This window comes from Fringilla coelebs (assembly GCF_963513975.1).
Source record: "Fringilla coelebs genome assembly, chromosome: 1".
Classification (NCBI taxonomy): domain Eukaryota; kingdom Metazoa; phylum Chordata; class Aves; order Passeriformes; family Fringillidae; genus Fringilla; species Fringilla coelebs.
This window is the reverse complement of record NC_140028.1, coordinates 107,572,179-107,594,966: the sequence shown is the minus strand read 5'-3', so window position 1 is coordinate 107,594,966 and position 22,788 is coordinate 107,572,179. Positions and strand designations below refer to the sequence as shown.

The following is a 22,788-nucleotide window of genomic DNA, read 5'->3' as shown; positions in this document are numbered from 1 at the left end:
GCCTGTATATATACTGTATATACTGCAACATAAGTATGTGATAAACACAAGTAGGTTCTTGTCTTGTAGATTTATGTGGTCAAATAAGCATGTAAATAAGTCTTACTAGTAACTGCCTTATTTGCATATGCATTTATGGTATTTATTTTTATACTTTAAATTAAAGTTAAATTTTGGACTTGGAAGTTACAGGAACTTGTACACTTTCTAAACCTGGGCATTCAGAAACACATCCACACCTTTATATAACGAAAAAAGCATTGGAAAATTTAGTTTTTCTGTCTAAGGAGCACAGAAAAAGGACCAATAACAAATATGCAAATAACACTCCACAGTACACTGTTGTTTACGCTTGAGTGGCCTTGTGAAATTTTAAGCGAATTCTTTTCTGTCCTTGCAGTATTCTGGTTTCCAGCAGTCGGCTGACAGGTGTTTCATTTGTGGTCATTTGATAATGGACATGGTAAGTGATAATTGCTTTAGGAGAAAAAACTCCCACAGTTTTTTTACAAGAATGCATCAAAAGCAAAATATATTCATATCCAATGCTGTCTGTTATCATCTGGTAGTTTGCCTAGTGCAAGACTGGTATCAGAAGGAAAATCCACTGAGCCTTTTGTTGATTTTTTCAAGGAAGTTAATCTGGCACCCTAGTGTACGTCATGCAGAGACACTGCTCTGCCTGTTTTCAGTGGGTGTTGAAAAGCAGAGCCTCCAGGTCTTTCATCCCTGTTTTGGACTTCTCTGGACAGTATATTTGTAATCCTGTTGATGCTTCCTACTCAGCAGTGTCGTGGCTCTGCAGTGTTCCCTTGCTGTGAGGCATCAGTGCAGCTCTCTCAGCCTCTCTTTCCTGCAGTCAAGCTGTGGCTTCCCATGTGTATTCCTGCATTAAGTCACTTTCTCGTTGCTTTTTGTGGGTACTGATACTCTGGGGAGCAGGTTTGACCCCAGGTGTGTGATCCAGACCTCAGTTTAGATCTGTGAAGCAGGATTAGCCTGCAGCAGCTACCATCCATTCCAGATGTGCATGGGGTGGGGAACACTCAGGGGGTCAGCATTCACTTACAGGAAGTTCAGAGGGAGACTGGTATAACTGGTGGTGTAAGACTACAGCTGAGGCAAAGAAATTAGGAATTTCTAGTTCACAGCATGCCTCCCAACATTTTCTAATGCCTATCATTAATTATCTTTGTTTGCCTGCTTACACTGGAAAGCATTACAATTGGAAGCTGTTCCCTACTCAGAAGTGTGATCCTTCTACTGACGGACCATGGTATTCCAGGTAGTGAATTGCAGCTTTGAGTTCAGCACAGTCTGTGCTGTGTTTCCACAGTCTGTGCTAATTAGAAAGCCAGGTGAGCGAGTACAAATCCCTTCAGTATGTAAGGAATTATGAAAACCTAGCAATAATACTAGTTTCAACTTCTCGTGGAGAATATAAAAGTGTATTTCCTTTGTTCGGCTGGTACATCTTGCCTTGTGATCTTGCTAAGTATTCTCTACTTGTTGACTTCAGAAATTATTTTCTTTCCTTTAAATTCTGTCACTTCTATCCTTTGTCATGCTAAACACCTTGACTGAGTCTCTAAATTGTTTTCGTACCCATGCTTATAATTAGTATCTCTAGAGCCAGGTGCTATGTATTGATTCCAGCTGCCCTTTCCATCCTTGTTAACTGATTTTTCAGATGAGATGGGGGAAAAAAGACACAGACCTGCTGATGAGCATGCAGCATTATCTCATGTAAAGCTGTGTGTTTACTATTTTCACCTTTATTTGATCTTCATGTGTATTTTTCTTTTCTCTTGCTCTGTTGCAGATCCTGCAGGCTCTAGGGAAATCATATCATCCAGGCTGCTTCCGATGCGTCATCTGCAACGAGTGTCTGGACGGTGTGCCATTCACTGTAGACTCTGAAAACAAAATCTACTGTGTCAGAGATTACCACAAGTAAGGCCAAAATAAACAGCAGTGATGTTCCAAGCAGCAAGCCTCTAATTTAGCTTTTCAGCTAGTTAGAAGTGCAGATTAGTAAAATAGAGACAGGGTTAGAAGTTTTGAGGATGAGGCTAGACCCTAGAAATTCCTCCTCTCTCCTCTTATCCAGCTGTTGACTCTTGTGTAACTGATGAAGGCAAATAACCTCTGGGCTTCAGAGGTTCTCTGCCCCTTCTGCAAAGCAGAGGGAGTGAGAAATAGTGCTCCTGAGGTGTTCGGTGATGTACAAAATTAGCCTGTGTTAAGGTAAGCCTGTGAATGCCTGTGGAAATCAATGTGATTTCCTTTTTGAGCAGTTGAAGGGCTGAATTTGACTTTTAAAGAACTGCCACTGGATCTGCAAAGCAAAACTTCTAGCCAGTTCTAAATTAAACAACTCATAAATCCACTTTAAAAATCACTTCTTATTTAGACAGTAAAATAAAATGGCTGTGCTCTTGGCTGGTAGTTATGGTATTAGAGCTGCGCACATTTTGTCTGTCCTTTTGGCTTGCTTTGGTCCTTGCTCCATTTTCTGAGCAGGGAGAGTATTAAGTGTTGCTCAGGCAGCCCTTGGAACTCTTCAGTGTTGTGCCAAGACTAGAGTTGTTACAATCCTGTTGCCAAGCTTAGTGCCCTTGTATGCCATCATTCTTCAGAAATAATTAATATTTCCTTGCAATTTAATTTAATTAATTATTGTGTTATAAGGCCTTAAGAAGCTGTGCAGTCATGTGGTATTTTCCCAGAAGTTTTCTGCCCAGAGGCTGCCACTTCTTTTAATGTATTTTTGTGGGGACAGTCCTGCTCAGTTCCTCCTCATTTTCTTTTCCTAATTTCTCAGTAGCAGCCAAGAATTGTATTGGGAAATTTTGTATTTTTTCTGGCACTAAGTGTAAAATATAAAGTCTCTTTTTGCCTGATTGAGCAACGTGTGCCAAGCATTACTTAAAATAAGTGCTTAAATGAATTTATGATCTCAGGATGCAGAGCTTCCCTGTAGATAAGTAATTTACAGCTGCAACTTTTCATGTTATCACTGAAAACATACAGACCTCTCTTTTTATGTTGATCCGTAACTTGCCTTCAATTTCTCATTGCTCTTCCAGAGTTTTAGCTCCAAAGTGTGCAGCATGTGGACTTCCCATTCTGCCCTCTGAGGTGAGAGCCTTTTATTCCGTATCCCCTTGCGGGAGGAGTGTCAGGCCTTTGTTTTTCACACTTGACCATGTGTCAAAACAAATGTGCTTCTGGATGGGGAAAGATGGTTGCTTCCTCCAGAGTGCAACCCTTTGGTCTAAGCTATGTACTGTTCTTGAGATGTGACCCTTCTTTTGTTCACTGATGAAGCTTATTCCTCCTCTGCCAGGCTGCTTTTTTCATCTCCTGCAGGATTATGCTGCTGCTAGTTTTATGTTCAGGAGAATTTTCCTTACTGTCAATGGATGCTGGTGGTACTCATGAATGTCCTCTGTGTGACCACTCTGGGACTAACACATTTTAATACTTGGAGATGAATCTTAGGCAAAACTAATTTACAATACTGAAAAATGTGGTCTATTGAAATAACCAAGTCATTAATTTGTGATTTGTGATAGATGTTACTGTTAAACAGAGAACATTTTTGCACTTCTTGTATCACAATTTAGAGGATATCTGCAGTCAGTCAATGAAGCTTTACTGTAAAAATAACTGCAAGTGGCAGGATTTATTTGTGGTCTCCATCCAGCTGCCCAAATGCATTTCCTCAACATTCATTTTATTGCATGAAGTAATCTACAGAGTGCATGTGTCTGATCCTGCTGTAATCCTTTGTAATTTCTGCTTTGCTCAAATGCTCACAGGGGTCTGATGAGACCATTCGGGTTGTGTCCATGGACAAGGATTACCATGTGGAATGTTATCACTGCGAGGTAGGTCAGCAGCTTTCTCAGGGAGAGGGCGCTTAATAGTCATAACTGCTCTTATTTTTAGGATGGAAATAAATCTCCTGCCTTACAGCAGCAGTGGCTGAGCAATTCAAACCTCAGCTCTCACACCTACAGCAGCAGTGTGAGGCCCTTTCTGTCAGTGACTGAGAAGTTTCCAGATTGAGGACAAAAGTTTTGCAGCAATGTGTTTCTAATTTCATTTGCCATCCGTAAAGCTATGGACAACAAGTTAATTATTGCTTTTCAAACTTGGCAGTTTATTTGTTAATGCAGGAAACATGGTGACTTAGTAAGGTCTATTGCTGCCTTCCAGAACCCTTGAGCCCCAGATCACATCAGTGTATCTGATTTCCAAGTCCGATTGTTGAAAAATGCTAAGGTGGTGGCTGATCCTGTGGGGTGTAAGTTACCTTCACTCTCATGGGAAATGAATGTATCTTTGAGGCTGGAGAAAGGATGTGGCTGCACAGGAAAAAATTCCAGGAGATGCCAGCTCTTAAAAACCATGTACTCTGTGCAGGGTTTCTCATAAAGCCGCCATACTTCTGCACTGAGAATTAAAATAAATAGTTGTTTTTTCTCACTGTGCTTATAATGCAGTGAAAAGAGGCCCTGACTCCACAATCTGATTTCACATCAGTACAACTGTAATGTGAAGAGGTGAATCTTACCTGACAGTGTAAGGAGACACAAGCATATTTAAAATACAGAGGGTTGCACCTTACCACAAGATGAAGCTTATTCAATAAAACTGCTTTAAACAAATTTGTACAAGGCTGCCCATCAAAATGTCAGATGTTTTTCTTCTTATGGTACATGCTGGACCTATTAGGAAGGAGCTGTTAGCTTGGCGTTGTCTGTCCTTGTCACAAAATGACTTTTCTTGAAGCCAGACCCCAGCTGACACTGGGAGATGAGCGCGAGCTCTAATAATTTGCACGGCCTCTCTTTGCAGGACTGTGGGATGGAACTGAACGATGAAGACGGACATCGCTGCTACCCACTGGATGAACATTTGCTTTGTCACTCCTGTCACCTGAAGCACATAGAGAATGGCACAACCCCAGCAGCTGCCTACCAGCACCACTACTAGTCAGCGTGGCCAGCGTTGGAAAGCCAGGACAGAAGAGTTGTTACGTGATCCCCCTCTCCCCACCTTCAGCTGATTTCCTGTGCATGTTTTTTGCCAGGCAGCAATGTTCCTGTCAAAGGATATGAGAGATTTTTGCTGGATTCACCAAGTTTGTATGCTTGTGGGTTTCAGCTGCATCAAACCATGTCTACTTGACCAAGAATGTGGCATGTCACCTAAACCGATCAGTTTACTTTTACATGTCTTTTTCTGCTGCCTGGAGATTTCTCTGGCCTCATTTTGGAAGATTCTTCAGTGAAAGCACAATTTGCTCTCGTGCCTATGAACTCAGATCGTGCCATGCACAATTAAAAAGCCAGAGGCTGGCTTGCATGCCTGCCTGCCAGCTGGGGACATCCCATCAGTCTACTGTTTCCTGAAAGCACATTTCATCAGGTTCTCTGAAGGACACCAACCTATTAGTACCAGCTTTTTAGACACTCTCTTTTTTTATTAATTCTTTAGGAAAAGAAAAGAAAGGAGTCTGTGCAAAATGGCACACTCAGACCTTTCAGTTAATTCCCTGAACTCCAGTATCAAGTCTGGCTGTAAGAGTACCAACTCTCCAAGCAAAAACCAGGCAATGCTGTCTGGCAACTGGAGGCCAACATCCCATTTCAAACAGGACAAAAAACTGTAACAAGCTAGGCTAAGCTACTGCAATGACTTGGGGCCCAGGCTTGTGTGTCAGCATGACACATAGGGGCCAGTCTGCTGTGTCAGAGTCTGAATAGTGGATCATATTTGGAAAGGAAAGGCGGGATGCTGAAAGTGTGAACATGGGGGAAATCCACCCTCATTCTTGCTTGCAGAGCTTGCTTTGGAAAAAAGCTCTCCATACACAGACAGTTGCCTGAGTTTTCCAGTTTGTCCTCACAGCTCAGCCCTCAGCCTGGCTATTCCTTTTCATGGTGTTTACCCAGCACAAAGCCATTTAATAGTGGTGCTTATTCAGAGCTTGGGGAGTGAACTTGAGATTGTTATGAAGGCTTTGTCATGCAGGGATTTAGAGCCCAGCTCCACAACCTGAACTCAGATGAGTATGTTGGCATAAACAGATTTGCTCCTATGAATAATAACAGCTTATCTGAGCAAGGGGTTAGAGACTTTGGCCCTTACTTTCCCTTCTGCTGAGAAAGTAGGAAGGCAAATTGTTTCTTTTCTTGACCCTCCCACTCCCCCGCTCCCTGCTTTATAGTCAAAGAAATCTGTTTCCCCTGTATGTGTTACATTTATGATAGGTGTGCCTGCAGTGCATGTTCTGTACCTACCAAAGCCGTGCAGCCCCTCATGTATTGGTACTTTTGTTTAACAAAAAGTTCTTAATTTAAAACCTCAGATGCAGTTGGGGATCTTAACTGCTCTTTCTTTGAGTGGAAAATTAGTTAAATCCTCATGTATCTATGCTGAAGATGTAAATTTGGTTCTGACTGGCAAAGGATGGGATGACATTCTTGAAGATCTTTTCAGTGTGGAAATGACAATAAATTAGCTGAGCCGTGGCACTGGGACTTCCAAAATGTTCCCATGCTGAAAACCCATTACAGTTCAACCAAACCTCTTTTCCAATAGCACGGATGTAGCTTGAACTCCACTTGATGTAGTCAGACAGCAACATGTGCCCATCTGGAGCAGCACAGGTGTCAGGTAGGAGCAAGTTGCCTGTCTCTGCCTGTGCTAGTAAATCATCTTCCCTTGGCTGAAATGTGAAACTGCCCCAGCCTCAGGAGCTTGGTGGGCCTGGCATGGAGTTTCATAGTGCCAATGGACCATCCAGCCCTCTGCCCCATCCAGCTGCAGGTGCCTCTGCCTGTTTCCACTGCTCTTCAGGATGGGGATGGCAGCTCGGGGCTGGAGGCTGGTCCTGCCTGGAAGCCATCCAGAGCTTTGGTGTAGCTTGGCTCTGCGGCACCATTTTTCCTGGGGACATGAATGCCTTCAGTGAGTGACTGAAAGCTCAAGGGAGGGCATAATAGCACTGTGAAATATCTCTTCTGAGAGTTTTACCTATGATTTTAGAGGAGATAAAATTGACCCCAAATATCTGAGCCCTCCTAGAGCCTTAAATTTAGCCTCCAAATGCTGGTTAGTAAGGGGATGGGAGCTGACACAAAATGTAAGTAGTGCTGCATCCAAGCAGGATGGATCAAGGGCAACAACAGCCAGGGCAGATCCCATAGTGCTCTCACCCCAGTGCACCCCATCAGCTTATGTCCTACAGCACAGCTAGGCTGGAGCAGGAAGGGGGTGTTCAGGTGTGACTGTGATCTCAGGACTGTCTGAAGGGACTGAGGTGCAAAATAACACCAGCTCACAATTCCTAGTAAATAATTCAAATAGTCCTGGGCAGGTGGTTCTGTGCCCTGGGCTGCTTTTGGCAGTGAAGGCAACGAGATACCAGTGTTTTTTTGAAGTGAGCTGGAAACACCAGCCTTGGTCATCTGTTGCTGCCTCTGAAAGACCAGCTACTATGTAGTTCATGCTTTTGCTACCTCTTGATTTTTTAAATCAAGCCTTTGTGCACATTTTTTGGCCTTCATTTTGTAAAGATCTGAAAACACTAGTGGGACTGGTATTTTGTTTTTAAACTGCAGTTTAAACTTCTGTCTCAGCCTTGCAGCCTTCCCCAAAACCTCAGAATAAGCAGGAGAGAAGGGAATGGGAAGAAGGATAATTTTCCTTCATGGAAAGCCTCAAGGGCAGCGTTGCATCGCCAGAGAGTTTGGCCTCTGCTCCCACATAGTGTCTTCTTACTCTGTCAGCCATCCTGTATCCCTCAGCACTGGGGAAATGAAGGCTGCCCTACTTTCAGTTTTAAGGTCCCCTATAAATTATTAAATGCTAGCACTCTCCTTTCCTGTATTTACAAAGAGCTGGAAGTGACAGTGTGAAGCTCTCGAAAAAGGAGCCTGTGAGCTTGTGGTTTTGAAGCTAAAACATCAACTGCGCTATCCTGCACCCCTGTGTGTGCTAACTGGCACTGCTTCTATCTCTGGGAGTTTGAATTCCTTTAAGCTCAGTATTATTTCTCCCAGGTTGTGAGTATCTGAGTCCCTGGTGATTTTCCCCAGCTTCTCCCCAGCTCTGCAGCTGCCTGACAGTGTGTCTGGCACAGGGGGAGGCAGGGGCATCCTGCACAGGGGGGAACCTTCTCCTCCTCCCGACCCTCCACCAGGCCTCTGTGGAGCTGCAAGCCCTCCCTGCCTGCCTTCAGGCAGCTCCCCCAAAGGGAGAAAGAGCTCTGGAGCTGGAGATGTGACACTTTGTGTCCTCTTCAGAAGAATTTCAAAAAACATGTTAAATTCCACTTATCTCCTGGCTGATATACATTGAGTTTTGCTGTTCACATGAATTTTGTTGCCTTTTAATGTATTAAGAAGCTATGAAAACATGCTATGAAAAGTTAGTCTTGGTTCCTCCCCCAGCAAGTTCTTCTGACTAGCTTTAAAGTAAGGGATCCTTGGAAGTCCCATTGTGCTGTTAATGAGTAACTCTCATGCAAATAGTTATTCAAGTGAATTCCCTGAAGCCTGCTTTCAGGAATCAGAGCTTAAAAGATTTTTTCATTCAGATCATGCTGTTAAATTTCTATTGCTTAAAACACAGAAACTCATTTAAATAGGGATTTTTGCATAAGAGCCGGGGGAAAGCCCCAGCTACAGAAGCAGCAGACATTTTTTTGTAATTTCAAGTGTAAGAAGCACCTGTGATCAAAGCGATTTGGGAAACTGCCCTGATGTTAAAACATAGGGAACAGCAGTTTCTAACACTCTGGTAAGGAGCATTTGAAAAGATCTGTGGCTCTTAGTTTCTGAATTTCTTTTGGGGGCTTTTAAAACGTTTTCCCAGTCTTTCAAGATTTAAATGGTTTTTTGGAGGCTTTTTGTAGATCTTTTTACTACAAAATGAATAGCCGCTTAGTCTGTTAATGATGGAGTTTCATCAGCAATCAGGTGTGATGTGGCAGCCTTGGAAGGGGGAAACTGGGCTTCCAAGAGCTGGCATGGGTCTGGCTGGCCATTCTAAAGAAAGGATTATGTTTTTTTTTGAAAAAAAATCCCCTGTGGGCTTTGACCACTTGCTACGTGCTCTTTCTTGGGGTGCTCTGTGCAGTTATGTCCATGCCCATAATGTGTGGCAGGTGCTGCCCGTGCCACACCTGCCTTTCTCACCACTGTGCCCATGCCAAGTGCTTGTAGGTGCCTTTTAAGCAACTTTCTGTGCATTACATTCATGCCAGGTTGACCCAGGCTTCATCACTGGGCAGTACCCCTGGAGTCAGTACCTGCAGGCAGGGAAGGGCCATGACCAGATACACGTCCTTTCCCCCATCCTGTGAGTGCCACTGGGAGAAGCTGGGAGGGGCTTTGCATCTCTCATCATGGCACAGCATTTATGTGTTCATTTTTCTTTTCCATTTCTGTGTCCTGCTGCTCGCTGGCTGCAGTGGCTCTGGCTGTCCTCACTGAAGCAGACATCTTCCTGTCACGAGTCCAGAGAGAGCTTGGAACTGCTCACCCACCCTTTTCCTACGGAGAAGCAAAGCTTTCCTGAGCAATAAAAATCCTTACCCTGCTTCTTCCAGGGCAGCCAGAAGTTGGTGTGGCAATGCATCTGCAACCCACTCAGGCACACCTGGAGATGGGAAGAAACTGTCCCCATGTGCAGATCCACGGCAAAGAGTCCCGTAAAGGCAGGAATGCCCTGCGGCCCTGGTGTAGGGATGACTGGGCTGCAGCGGCCAGCCCAACCCTCCTCCCCACGCAGCAGGTCTGCGGAGCACAGCCAGGCAGGGACCCAGGCACACCCCCCAGGCTCTGCCTTTCTGGACCCAGAGAGCAAATCCAGAGCCTGCCTAACGATACTGAATGGTACTAGTTATTTTATATTTCCTTCAAAGCTCGGCTCCAGGAGAGAGTATTTTAGGATTTGTGCTGGTATAACTAACCTTAGCCTCCTGTGAACACAGCCCTCTTTTCTTCTGTGCTGTTAAGTATTTATAAAGAATGGAGACCGGTAGCAGAACAAAGCCACTGGCCTGTTGTGATTTCAGTGATTAAAGACAGTATCTTAAGCAATACTCAGAGTCAAGTCTTTCCTAAACTTACAATGACTGTCATTGCCCAGAGTCCGTGGTGGTGGGAGCTATGCTGTGAAATGATGGTTTCCCAACCTCTTCCTTACTCCTGTCCCCCCACCTCAGTGGCTGAGGGTGGGGAGAGCCACCTCAGTGGGGTTCACTGGGAATTTCCAGTCCTTTGCAGGCAGCTGGTATTTGCTGCAGCTCTATTGGAGGCTGTCCTGCTCTGGCATCCTTCTGGGGAAGCACAGGTCCCAGGCTGAGGATCTGGAGAGGGATGTGCTGCATGTGGGAGCAGGCTCTGACCCCAGCATGGGAATCTCCTTTGCAGCATTGGTGGGGATGGGTTCCTTGAGAGTTTTGGGTGGTATTCCTGTGTTCCCATGGTGCCCCTGCTATCAGCTACCAGACGCCTCACGCCCGAAGAGTGGAGGGTGGCCAAGCAGCACGGCAGCAGCTTGGAGCTGTCAGCTAAAATGAAGCAAATACATAGGGATAACTAATTATAGTTCCCCGTCCTTGGGGCAAGAAGCTGCCCAAACCTGGGGCATGACACCCAGAGAGCTGGATCCGGTGGAAAGCTGGCCAGGAGATGCCCCAGGTTTGCTCCTTGCCAAACCCCATAGCCTGCAGGATCAGCAGGGGTAGCCCGGTGGACAGCAGCTGTGCCTGAGCTGGGGGGCTGCCAGGGTCAGGAAGCCCTGTAAAACCACCCAACCCTGGGAGGCTTGGAGACCCCCACATTAGGGGCAAGAAAGTGGCAGCGGTGGTCACGTACAGAAGTGGGGGGACCTGTAGGCAGCATCTTCAGCAAAGCACAAAATAAAAAAAAGAAAAATGTGAGACGCGGTGAAAAAGGAGCAGCCGAGCCAGCCAGGAGTCGAACCTAGAATCTTCTGATCCGTAGTCAGACGCGTTATCCATTGCGCCACTGGCCCTGCTCGGAATCTCAAGCCTGCCCCCGCGCACTTCACCATAATTCTCTCGCGCTGCCTCAGCCAATGGTGGCACCGGCGAGTTCGCCTGGCCCCGCCCACTCCTGCCATAGGCGGCGCCCCGCCCTAGGCTCGCCAGCGCGCCCGCGGAGGTTTGTCCCGAGCGGGACCCCGTCGCTCCGGCCCAGGGACGCGTCAGTCGGGCAGGGAGGGAGCGGCCGGGTCGGAGCGGAGCCGGCGGCCGGGGACAGCCCGAGGGGACGGATGGCGACGGCGGCACCGGTGGGAACCACGGCAGCGGCGGCCTACGCCAGCCTGAAGCTGTGAGTGACCCGCTGGGACGGGGGTGGCGCGGCTCTAGCACCTGCCGAAGAGGAGGGAAAGGGAAGGGAGGAGCCGCCCGTGGAGCGACGGTCACCCGTCCCCTGCTGTCCCCTGCCCTCCTCCGGTCTGTCCTCTGCCCATCTCGGCCCCCTCGCTCACCCGGGTGACCGCGAAGGGCTTGGCCTGAGGCGGCGGCTGCGTGCGGGAGGAGGACGAGGAGGGAGGACTTTGGCCGCGGACACGGGTCCCCTGTCGCCGTCCATCCCACAGCGCTGCGGGCGGGCGGCTCCCGTGTCTGTCTCGCTGCCCTCCCGCGTGTCCGGGAGGTCATTGCCTGCGGGGCTTCCCTTGGCGTGAGGAGCTTGGCTGCCTGCTGCTTGTGGAGGCTCCGTCTCTGGAGCCATTCCAGACCCACCTGGCCGCGTTCCTGTGTCACCTGCTCTGGGTGACCCTGCCTGGGCAGGGGCGTTGGGCCAGGTGATCTCCGGAGGTGCCTTCCAGCCCTGACAGCTCTGTGATTCTGCCTTCCTGCTGCTGTAGGGGCTCGGCCACTGCTGTAAGGCTGTGGGTGTGCAGCGCCGCTTGCCAGCAGAAGGTTCCCTAGGCGTGCCTGTCCATCGCTCTCTCGTGACACACACGGGCTTTTTTTGTGGTGTGTGATGGCTTTGATGCCAGTCGATGACTGAACTTTGAGGGCTTTGAACTTTCGGGACTCTATTGTGTAGTGCCGGCTGTGACTTTTCCATAGTTAGAAGATAAATTCTTCTAACTACCCTGTGTAATTCTATTATTAAAACAAAATTTTTTTGTGGGGAGACTGTAACCCTTTGAACGTGTGTGTGTGCCAGATGTTTATTTGCTGCCTTTAATACAGCAGCAGAAGTTGCATAACCGAAAGCAGTGCAAAGTTAACACTGCAAGAGGCATCTCCATTATAAACCCTCACACCGGTTCAAACTCCCGAGGATATTGCTCTGAGCACGTGGCTGTTCATGACTGTCTGAAGCCAAAAGTGAAGTGTCTTTGTGTGTCCTAAAGGCATTCCCAGGCTTTTGACCTCTAAACAGTAGCTGGAAACTCCATCATTGAGTTACCAATGCCATTTTCAGGCAGCAATATCTGAAAGTGACTCTTAAGCCTGATTTAACTGTACTTTATGCTCTGTTAAATTTCATTTGACAGTCATCTTTTGGATTCAGAGCAAACAGATCTTTTGCAGGTCTGTATAAACAGTTTGCCATACTGCTGTTATGTGTTTCAAAGTCACCAGGCTTCTTATTTTGATTAGGTAGGTATGTGAGGGTACACCCACCCTGAAGATAGTTGAGTGTTGCTGAAGAGTATCGTCATCATCAGTGATGGCAGAAAGCTTTCTTTTTTTTTTTTTTTCCCTCCTATTGTCGGCCTAGCAGTATTTGTCTTTCTTTACACTGATCTTGTTATGTTTTTGGCTGCAGAGGAGCAAAGGTGAGTTGTGTGAGTAGCAGTTGTGTGACTTGTAGTGCTCAGTTGTTCTTAATAAGAATTTTTTCAGGTAAAAGCAGTTTTCTGGATACAGGTTAGTAAAGAATTCTCTCATTCAAAGTTTAATCTTGGCTAAAAGTAAGCTTTGATCTTTTTAGAACAAGGCTGTCTCAGATGTAGTTTAACATGAGTTTTTTCATCAACATGAAAACAGGATTGTTTTGTGCTCTGAAAAATGAGCTTATTTTCTTTTCTTGTCATTACAACAAACTGTGATAATGGCTGCAGCCTTTCTACCAAGCATTCGAAGATAAAGGGCCATAACTTGGGTGATGAGTCAAACCTACCAGCTTGTCAAGGTCAAAGGAGACTATTCTCATGAAAAATCCAGGCTAGACTTCAGTTTGGGGATTCAGTGATGGCAGTGTTTGGGTTTGGATTTTTAACTGATTACTCACTCTCAAGATGATAAGGTCAGATTCTGCAACTGTACTTTTTTTTCTGGGTAGTCTGCTTCCCTGATTGCCATGCTCTGCAGGGCCCCTTTCTGTACATCTAGCTCTCAAAACAAGCCCCATGTATTCTCCACCTTATCAAAAGCAGTGGTTCACACCCTTTGTGCTTTGACCAGTGTCATCAGTCAAGTTCAGGTGGTAACAGTAAAAGTGCTGATGTCTGGCATTTGTGCTGCTTATGGAACTTACTGAGTTACACCAACAGTTATTGGCAAAACTATGAACCTGAAAACTGCTATCCATAGTTGTCACCTCTGGCATTGCTATATTTAATTAACTTATTCTGGTAGCCTCAGGAATAAGTTGTAAAATTCAAACAGCTATTGCAGGTATTGCATCCACAACGGGCAGTGGAGTTGCCAGTCCAGTTAATACATAAAACTGATTGTTAAAGGTATCTGCAGAATAGAGAAAATTCTGACTGTTGTTTTGGCTCAGTTAAAATCACTTTTTTTGTTCTTTGTGCTTGGATGAAGACTTATCTTGCTGATAGCCTTCTCAGTATCCTGTGGGTCCATGACACTAGCTGTGTTTCAGATTTAACTCTTCCTGCCCATAGTTATGTTGCCTCACATGCTTTGTGAAAGTACTTGTCAGTCTTTGGTAGCCACTGCACTTGAACACAGTGCCTTCCACTGTGTGTTTGGGGAGAGGTCTAAAAGGGCATTTGGGTTTGAGTAACACTTCCAGAAAGAGCAGCTACAAATCCCTTTCTTCCTGTTCCATCTAAGTAGCTGTCATGGTAAAGCTCAGGGATGTTGGTTGAGCAGGACATTAACTTATGCTGTAAATTATTTTCATCTAGAGTGAAACTTCAGTGGAAATAGATACTATGTAGCTAGGCCTTTAATACATGTCTTTTCTTTGTTGTTTTTAAATGGTATTTCCATTAGTTTTCTAAGTCCTGGGGTTTTTCTCCCTGCAACAACTACTGCTGTATGGGAGATGTTCCAATTCCTTGAGCTGTTTCTGCTCAAGGAGTAATATTTATGGGAGACTTATAATTAGCACACCTGCTCACCTAGAAAATCTGGTATCTCTGGAGTGCTGAAACCACCAGTGTGTTAGCTCTGTTACTTAACATGCTGTTGGGACTCTGCATAAACTAACATCTTGTATCTCACTGCAGAGCAGTTTGCTGTGCTCAAGATCCTAAATGCATCTCTGTGCAGTACAGGGTGTGCTTCTGGGTTGCTATATTACAGTATTCAGGGGCTGACATCAAAGAGTTTCCTGCATTAGAGCAATGTTAAGTATTTATGGTGAAATAATCAATTACTGAAGTAAGGATTTGGCTGTTGAGGCCTAGAAGGCTTAAGTGATATTGAGTGAAGTACTATCTTTAGTGGCCATTAGAGCATGCTGGGTCCTCTTTCATGCTGTATCTGAGCACAGGAATATTCCTGTGTGTAAGATCAGCCTAATTAAAATGTGGGATGCAACTGTGCATCATCTGTATGATACACAGTGCTGCTTTATAACGTAATTAAGGAAGTGAAACTTCACAACAAATACATAAACAAAAGAAATACTATCTCACAACTGTAAATGAGTCTGACTTTACACTTGATGTAAGCAAGCAGTGGTTTGTTCTTTTTTGGTTGTTTTTCTTTTTAATATATATTTCTGTTATGTTAGGAATCAATACGTTTCCCTGCAACTTTGAATTGTAGGAATGAAATCTACCGAGTTGCATTATCTCTTGCATCAATCTACACAGTTTCAGTTGCAGAAAACTATCAAAATGAAATTCAAGTCACCTTCAGTAATATTTGAAATGGGAATTTGGTTATTGCAGTTCTTCAATACTTCCTCTCTTGAGTAATGTGAGTTATAGTAAAAATGTAAAATATTTGCACTTATCACATCCTTTTTTCTTTAGCAGTACTGAGAAATAGCTCATTATAATGGTGGTTAGTATTTCTTTAATTAAAAAAAAGGAAATAGAATTACTCAAATTTTGTGAAAATTTAACATGCTGTTAAGTTCTAAGGGAAGCAAGATGGTGATGAAGCAAGGTGGTAAGAGCTCTTGATGTGTTGTAAGGTTCTAGACAGCAGTGACAATGTGGCTGAGGAGAAGGCAGGCTCCACTGTCACATGTGAAGCTTATACAAAACCAGAATGTGGATGAGTGTATGAAAACCAGTTCTAAGCAGAACTACAGACATGGTGGGCTTCTACAAAATACTGCTTTCCTGATTATTTTTTTTACAATACTGTCACTTGGACTTTCATCTATCCTTATTTCATTAAAAGAATAGAATGAATATGCAGTTTCTAGTTGTGAATGATCCTTTCTTCACCATTTACTATCTCCCTGTCAGATAATTAAAATTAGCATGTGTGCTGTCTAAACTTGTGATAGACATACAGGCTTGCTGGTAAGTACAGTTTGGAGATGAACCTATTCTTGCATGCAGTGTTCATCAGTTTCCTTTCTGAAAGACAAGTGAGAGGAAATCATCTTGACTCTAGCAATTTTATGACAGAAAAGTTAGTTTAAGTGTGAATGAGACTACTAGCTAGTTCTGGTAATTGGTGAAGTTGTAAATCAGCACTTGGGCTGGAACTGCTTGGAGTCTTGGCCTCTTCCTCAACTATATTTTAGAAAATGTTGAATAAATGAGGCAAGGACTAAGTGAATCATCTTTCTGTTGAATATTTTGTAGAGCACTAATTATCCCACTTCTTCTGAAGCACAAATCCAATATCTTGCAGGGCCTTAGGCTTTCCAGTTTGTGTTGCACAGCTTTATTTAATGCAGTTTTTAAAGATGACCCCAAGAGTGTAATATTTGTTCAGGTTCTGTCAACTTTGTAGATTGGGAACTTCATTTCCTGTTACCCCTGATGCCCTTCTCAGTCAAGAGTCATCATTTCTGTTTCAGACTGCTGCAAGCTGCTGAAGCCTTTTTCGTCCATTGACCATTGAGCTGAAATCAGGGATGACTTGCCTTACATTCTCCATGATGCTTTTGTCACCAAATTTGGTCCTGGGGGGAACCATGGGAAGAGGACTTTGAATAAATGTGAAACTTTAATTTCTAGTTTTGCTTAAACTATAGACATTGTGTAAAAGGAAATGAAGATGATAACGTTGTTAAAAGCAATGGTAGTGGTAGGAAATAGCATGGTCTAGGATTTGAGAGAGAGAAATGCTGGGATGTGATCTAGCAAAGCAGGCCATATGACACACATTGAGAGACCAGCATCATTTGCAGTTGCAGCCCTAATTCTCTCTGTTTTCAGTTTGGAAATGTTGAGATAAAAGACTTCTTGTTCTTCAGGGAGAAATTGTTATTCTTGCATGTGATAAAGAAAGCATTTGTTATATGACAATTATTTGAGATTTGGTGAAAAACAGGCTTTAACCAAAATGCATGTGAATCTCTGTTCTGAGACTGTAATAGTGTCGTGGTCGTGTTGCACTTTATAATGTAAGGAGCAGCTTTTAAAAATATTATCATGGATGGAAATGCTTTTTGCGCTCTCTGCAGTCAGTATAGATGTCTTGTCTGTGTTGTGCTCTTCATGCAGAGTATTCAAAAACTTAAACTGTAGTTCTCAACACTTTATGACGTGATAAGTTAATGTGTTTTTTCAACTTACTTTGCTTGAGATGCTCAGATGAGTAAGAGGCCATAAGCATCTGTGTTAATGGCACAACAGATCCAGTGTTAAACTTCATTGAGTCTCTTCCCAGTTGTTGTTTTAGCTGGAATCTTGTGTGTCAACTGGCATCCCAGAGAAGGATGAGTATTCAGCTAAACCAATAAGCTGCAGCTTTCTCTTGCGGAAAAAAATGTCCTGCTGCCTCCTGCCAGTTAGCAGTAGGTTTCTGACTGCATCTTAAATGGTATATCCTCTTTTCTTTTTAGATTCTTTAACAAAGTGAGGGTTTATAGGTGTCTTTAAGCTTGTCTTGCCCCTGTTCTGTGTAAGCTTGTTTGCTTTTTGCCTTAAAGACAGTTCCCATTATTGCTGTGAAACTTCCCTGAAGAATTGGGGGCACACATCAAAAGCAGAAGCAGTGGAAGTAATGTAGGTGTTTTAAGGCTTCAATGTTCAGTGAACTGCATGTTTATATTTCTTACTCTGATGTTTTTATTTTCAAAGGTAAAGCATTTAATATGTGTACATGAAAGATTTAAGGATGCTGATTTACAAAGGATATACTGTAGATATATTTCCCATTTTACTCAAATGAAGTTAAATTATCTAATGAACACTTAACTATTAATTGCTTTATAGTTAGTTGTACTATATTGTTTGGTGGATTTTTTTTCAGTTTTTTTTTTGCTCTCCTCAAACCTACAACATTTGTGTTATTAGCACCCTGTTCAAACAAGCGTCACCCTGCTCTGTTGTGGCCCTCCAAGGGCTGCAGGTGGATCTGTGCTCTGCCGTGGACCTCCATGGGCTGCAGAGGGACAGCTTTGCCTTGCTGGCCTTCACCAGGGGCTGCAGGGGAGTCTCTGCTCCAGCTCCTGGAGCACCTTCTGCCCCTCGTTCTGCTCTGACCTTGGTGCCTGCAGGGTTGTTTCTGTCACATGTTCTTTCTCCTCTCTCCTGCTGCTTGGTTGTGGTGTTGTGGTGAGCGTTTTCCCCTTCTTAAATATGTTCTCCCAGAGGTGCTGCCACTGTCACTGATGTGTTGGTGTTGGCCAGCAGTGGGTCTGTCTTAGAGCTGGCTGAGATTGGCTCTGTCAGACACAGGAAGCTTCCAGCAGCTTCTCACAGGAGCCAGTTCTGTAGTGGCCCCCCTCACCCCGCTACCAAAACCTGGCCATCAGATTCCTCTGATCTCAATTAGGATTCTAATTCAGCTTTCTGAAGGATTAAAAAAATAAAAGGTGCCTAGAAATGCAAAATCTATTTAGGGAGAAGGATCCTAAAAATACCTACCCTGTTACCAGAACAAGAATTTTAAAACTCTGACCCCATGTCTTGGCAGGCCTTAAACTAAGAAAATCACTGTAAGAGTCAAGAGAAATAGTTTAAGAGTGTTTGGGGCATTTAGTTTCTTTCCTGAGCATTTCCTGTGTATGGCTACAAGCCACTTCCTCTCAATGCACAGTGTAACATGTCTGGCTTCTTGCAAGTACCACAATGGGTGTGTTTTTAAGGTACACTTCTAAAAACTGTTTATGACTAGCATTGGGTTTTGTGCTGGTTTTGGGGGGAGGGAAGGGAAATATGGCAATGACGTGTGAACAGGAAGTCGATGTGTGACTTGCCTGTCTGGTGCAGGGGTACATGTTAATGCAATGTGTGTTATGTAGACCTGGCTAACTCATCTGGGAAATGGTAGTGTTGAGACCCCTGCTTCAATAAATTAGTGTGCCACTTGAACTTTTCCATTTCTTCTGTGTTGTTTCCAGTGGATTCTTGCAATACTTACAACACTAACGTGAAACAGGTGTGTTTACTATTTCGTACATTACATTTATGTTTATTAGACTTGCATTAGGGATGTGGTCTGATGTGTTAGGAAGTTTTTGGTTTCAAGCTTCTGATTTTGTGTTGGGTTTTGGCTTATCAGATACGGTTCAAGCTTACAGGAATCAGAGTGGACCACTACGTACACAAATTTACTTTCATGTCTTCACCTTATAGTAATAAAAAAGGATTAAGATTGTTAATCATGCCATGAATTTTGCAATAACTGATGAGCTGGACTTGCTTTTTTTTGCTTTTTTCCTTTTTTTTTTTTTTTTTTTGCACACTGCCAACATCAGGGGCTGTTGGGAAGCAATCCAGTGAGAATTTTGTTATTTTGCAGCTGAAATAAGGTGTAAAATTGATTGCTCTCTCTTCAGATGGTGAAGAATAAACAAACCCAAAGTAAGTTCTGATAAACTAATTCCTTTTCCCTCCTTCTTCCCATAAAGGCATATAACGCCAGAGAAGTTCTATGTGGAAGCCTGTGATGATGGAGCAGATGATGTGCTTGCTATTGACAGAGTCTCCACAGAAGTCACTCTTACAGGTGACTCTCCTCGCCAGTATTTCTCAATACAGTCTTCTCTGTCCTTTTTGTCTGTTTTGCTCTAGGAGTCCAAGAAGGTCTTCAGGACATTACTGAGATAATACTGACATAACTGTTTTTACTTTGTTACTGTTTAAAACAGTGCTTTGTATTCTGTTCTGCAGAACTTTGTTGCAAATGCCTTTTGGCTGTGTGTTTGGTGCTGTGGGTTCCCAGGGTGATAGTGCTTGTGTGTTCTTTGGTAAGCTTGTCCATCACAACAGGGGAAGCTGACTCATCCAGGCTAGTTGGGGTTGGTGCTAGAAGCTCAAGATCAAACAGGGAAAAGATTGAACAATGGTGTTCTTCAGCTTTGCAAATTGTCCCAGTGCTGTCTTTCATATAAAACTGAAACCTGACTTTTCATAAAGAGCAACAGTAATAGCAGAAATAGCAACAGTAATAGCAACAGTAAAAAAATTCTTACTAGAAATTTTCATTCTGTACTGCAAATCCAGATTCAAATGTCAATGGGAAGAGTCTTAAGCCTGTTGATGTCTTGAAAATTTTAGTTACATTTTTAAAAGAGTATGAAACAAAGAACTTTGGTTAAATATTAGTAAAATGAAGGCACTGGGGGACTTCCCTTTTGATACTTCAGGAGTTTGGTAGCACAGTATTACTGATTTCCAAACAGAAAGAAATGCTACAGTAATAGTAATATAAAAGTGTGCCCATCCCACTAAAACTTTTGGTATCATAGTGAATTATTTCTATTTCTCCTTCAAAACTGGCCTTTCAAAACTGTCAAGATAGTTATCCCAAGTCTTTTGTCAGTCTACATCTCTCTTACTGCTGCTCTTTTATCAGATGAACCTGCAAGGTGTTTAAAGCAAAAGACGACTCCAGGGTTACCTTTCTCAGTTTTCTGAGTTCTGGAAAAATTCTTCATTCTGAGGGATGGTTTGAGTTTCCTTCGATTTCTCTAAAATCCCTTCTGTTGTTTTAGAAATGTAGATAGATGAAACTTACACATGGTAAGATTTTTAATTGATATTTGGATACTTTTTTGATCTCTTGGTGTATTGTTTGGAATACTGTGTCCCTTGCCACATGTATGCTGCTGTTGGTAGGTTTGCAGAGACAGCTTAGGTCTTCTGAGACAGAAATTGACGAAGGCTCAGAAGATGCAATTAGACCTGGGAGGCACAAGCACTTGTGGTTTGGTTATCTTTTATGTCTTGATGGCTTCAAAACAAAGCTTCTGGAAGCTGGCAGGACAATACATTATTGAGGAGTCTGCTTGCTATGCTATCATGAAAATAAGCTTGAATTTATTCAAATTAAATGACTACTTTGATTAAACATGAGAAATTGGTTAGAAGGTGGGTTAGAATCCCAGATCCTCCTCCCAAAGCTCCATCAGGCTTTGAAATTCTGCTGCTTTGTTTCTTATACTTAAATATACTTATATTTATATACTTATACTGTAGCAAAACTTGATTTGACAAAGAAGGCTGGAGAAAGCTAGTTCTGATTGTGTTCCAGTACAGTCATGAAAGAAGCAGTCTGAAATTCTGATATTATTTTCTTCTGCTTTTCAGTTAAAAAAGATGTTCCCCCTTCAGCTGTTACAAGGCCTATATTTGGTATTTTGGGAACAATCCGATTGGTGGCAGGTAAGGAGAACAGAGATCTGCTCTTTAAAAATATTAAACAAAATAGATTGCTGAAGAAGCTTTAAAGGCAAAAATAGTATTTGCAAGTGTCTGAGGATGCACCTTCATCAGTATGATAGGCTTTCCTTGTGGCTTCTAGAGGATGGAGGGGTCCAAATCTACTTTATCATGAATGTGTGTGTAACTCTTAAACTAGGAGGTACTCTAAAGGTAGGGTTAACTGGTAGTTGAGTTATAAGGAATGCATTTCAAATGAGTGCAAAGAAGCTCATCTACTTATTCTTTGTAACTATTTTAATCTGAGCTGCAGGATTTGATGCAACAGTCAAGTGTTGTGTTGTGAAGCTTGATCAATACTCATGGTACACAAATAGCTGAGAGTGACTGGAGGATAGACAAGTAGGTGCAGCTGTTCAAGTAATGATTGTGTTGCAGCTGCCCTACAAATACAAAGAAAATCCAGCATGAAAAGGACAAGGGCAGACTAGAATAATTCTAAGTTTAGAGAGTTTTAGGATAATGTAAGAATAAGTTGTCCGGTTTTTCTAAGTGTCTCAGTGGTCAGGTCTAAGCAGCCAGTGTCATGAATACACCTGCTGCATAAAGTGTAAGCTTTTGGGAAAGTAAGCATTGCTGCTCCAATAATGCTTTTTGTAGAATTTGGTAGAGTTTGAGACTGAAATACTCTGAAAAATTATGTAATAAGCAGCATACATACTGAATATAATCACTGTATGTAGAAAGGATTAAAGATCACTCGCTGCAGTACTCCCAACTGAGGCAAAGGGTCATTGTGTTGAATGGAGTGACTTCTACAGGATCTTAAAACCGCTGAACTTTCTGTGCCCGTATTCTAAAGAATTGTGGGTCTTGCAGACTAAGAGCAATGTAATGGATACATGTATCTTAGGGACTCAGCGAGTGCTGACTGTTTGAAAACTGAACTGCCCCAAAGGGGAATTGTCACCACTTATGGGCTTGGTAATGACTACTTTTCATCTGCCTGAATATTAAATAAAATATAGAATATGTTAAGTCTCTTAAAAGCTTGGGTTTTTTCATACTGTCCCCCAGAGCTTTGCACTGAGTGTTAGCATACGTCTGTCAAAGTATAGATGTTATTAGTTAAATTAAATGCTCAGCTAAGTGTTATTAGGCAGTTCACTGCTAAACTGTGAACTGTAAAACTGGCCCTGTGTCTAGCAATGCAGCATCTTTAACAAATATAAATACTCTTTGCCTATTGCAGTATTAAGAGTAAATTTTTTCTTCAAAAACAAGATGATACTAAAATATGCTGTGCTTAGAAATATGGTTGTGTTGTGTTCACCAGCAAGTGTAAATTAATTGCTCTGAGTGAACTGTCCATGATTTATGGGTGGGTTTTTGGCTTTATTACTCATGCAACTGGGGAAACAGTACACTTCCTGTCTTAAATAGGTAAAAGAACCCCAAATCTTTGTACTGTTTTGGATCTGTTAGGAGGAATATATTTTCATGATAAGTTGAATAGTCTTTTTGGCTTGTGAAGCGTACTTCCTTTCATGTATTTTGGACTTACTCTGTGCTTTTCAAACCACATTCAAGAGCATTGGCCTCTTTCTCAGTTGGCAAACCTGAAGATTTTCATTCAGACTATCACTGATCAGAAGTAAGAGTAGGTGACACTTTATGTTGTCCACTTTTTTTAAAGTTCCTTAAACTTTAGTGAGCAGCTCAAGATCTCTGAGCATAGAGAAGTGGGTAGCTTAGAAAGTGCATTTTGCTTTTGCTCTATCC

At 43.1% G+C, this 22,788-nt stretch overlaps 2 protein-coding genes across 2 annotated transcripts in view; both read left to right on the top strand.

The window, feature by feature from the left end:
* The window catches only part of LIMD1 (LIM domain containing 1), a 32,876-nt gene extending 22,801 nt beyond the window's left edge, over positions 1-10,075 (top strand). The window contains exons 4-8 of the mRNA XM_084222891.1: positions 401-463; positions 1,823-1,953; positions 3,090-3,141; positions 3,825-3,893; positions 4,867-10,075. Coding sequence (XP_084079017.1) covers positions 401-463; positions 1,823-1,953; positions 3,090-3,141; positions 3,825-3,893; positions 4,867-5,004 — 453 coding nt within the window. The 3' untranslated portion in view covers positions 5,005-10,075. The remainder of the gene's footprint in view (positions 1-400; positions 464-1,822; positions 1,954-3,089; positions 3,142-3,824; positions 3,894-4,866) is intronic.
* Positions 10,076-11,211: 1,136 nt separating this feature from the next.
* The window catches only part of SACM1L (SAC1 like phosphatidylinositide phosphatase), a 28,946-nt gene continuing 17,369 nt past the window's right edge, over positions 11,212-22,788 (top strand). The window contains exons 1-3 of the mRNA XM_084204496.1: positions 11,212-11,381; positions 19,254-19,351; positions 20,935-21,009. Of these exons, the coding sequence (XP_084060622.1) occupies positions 11,323-11,381; positions 19,254-19,351; positions 20,935-21,009 (232 nt within the window). The 5' untranslated portion in view covers positions 11,212-11,322. The remainder of the gene's footprint in view (positions 11,382-19,253; positions 19,352-20,934; positions 21,010-22,788) is intronic.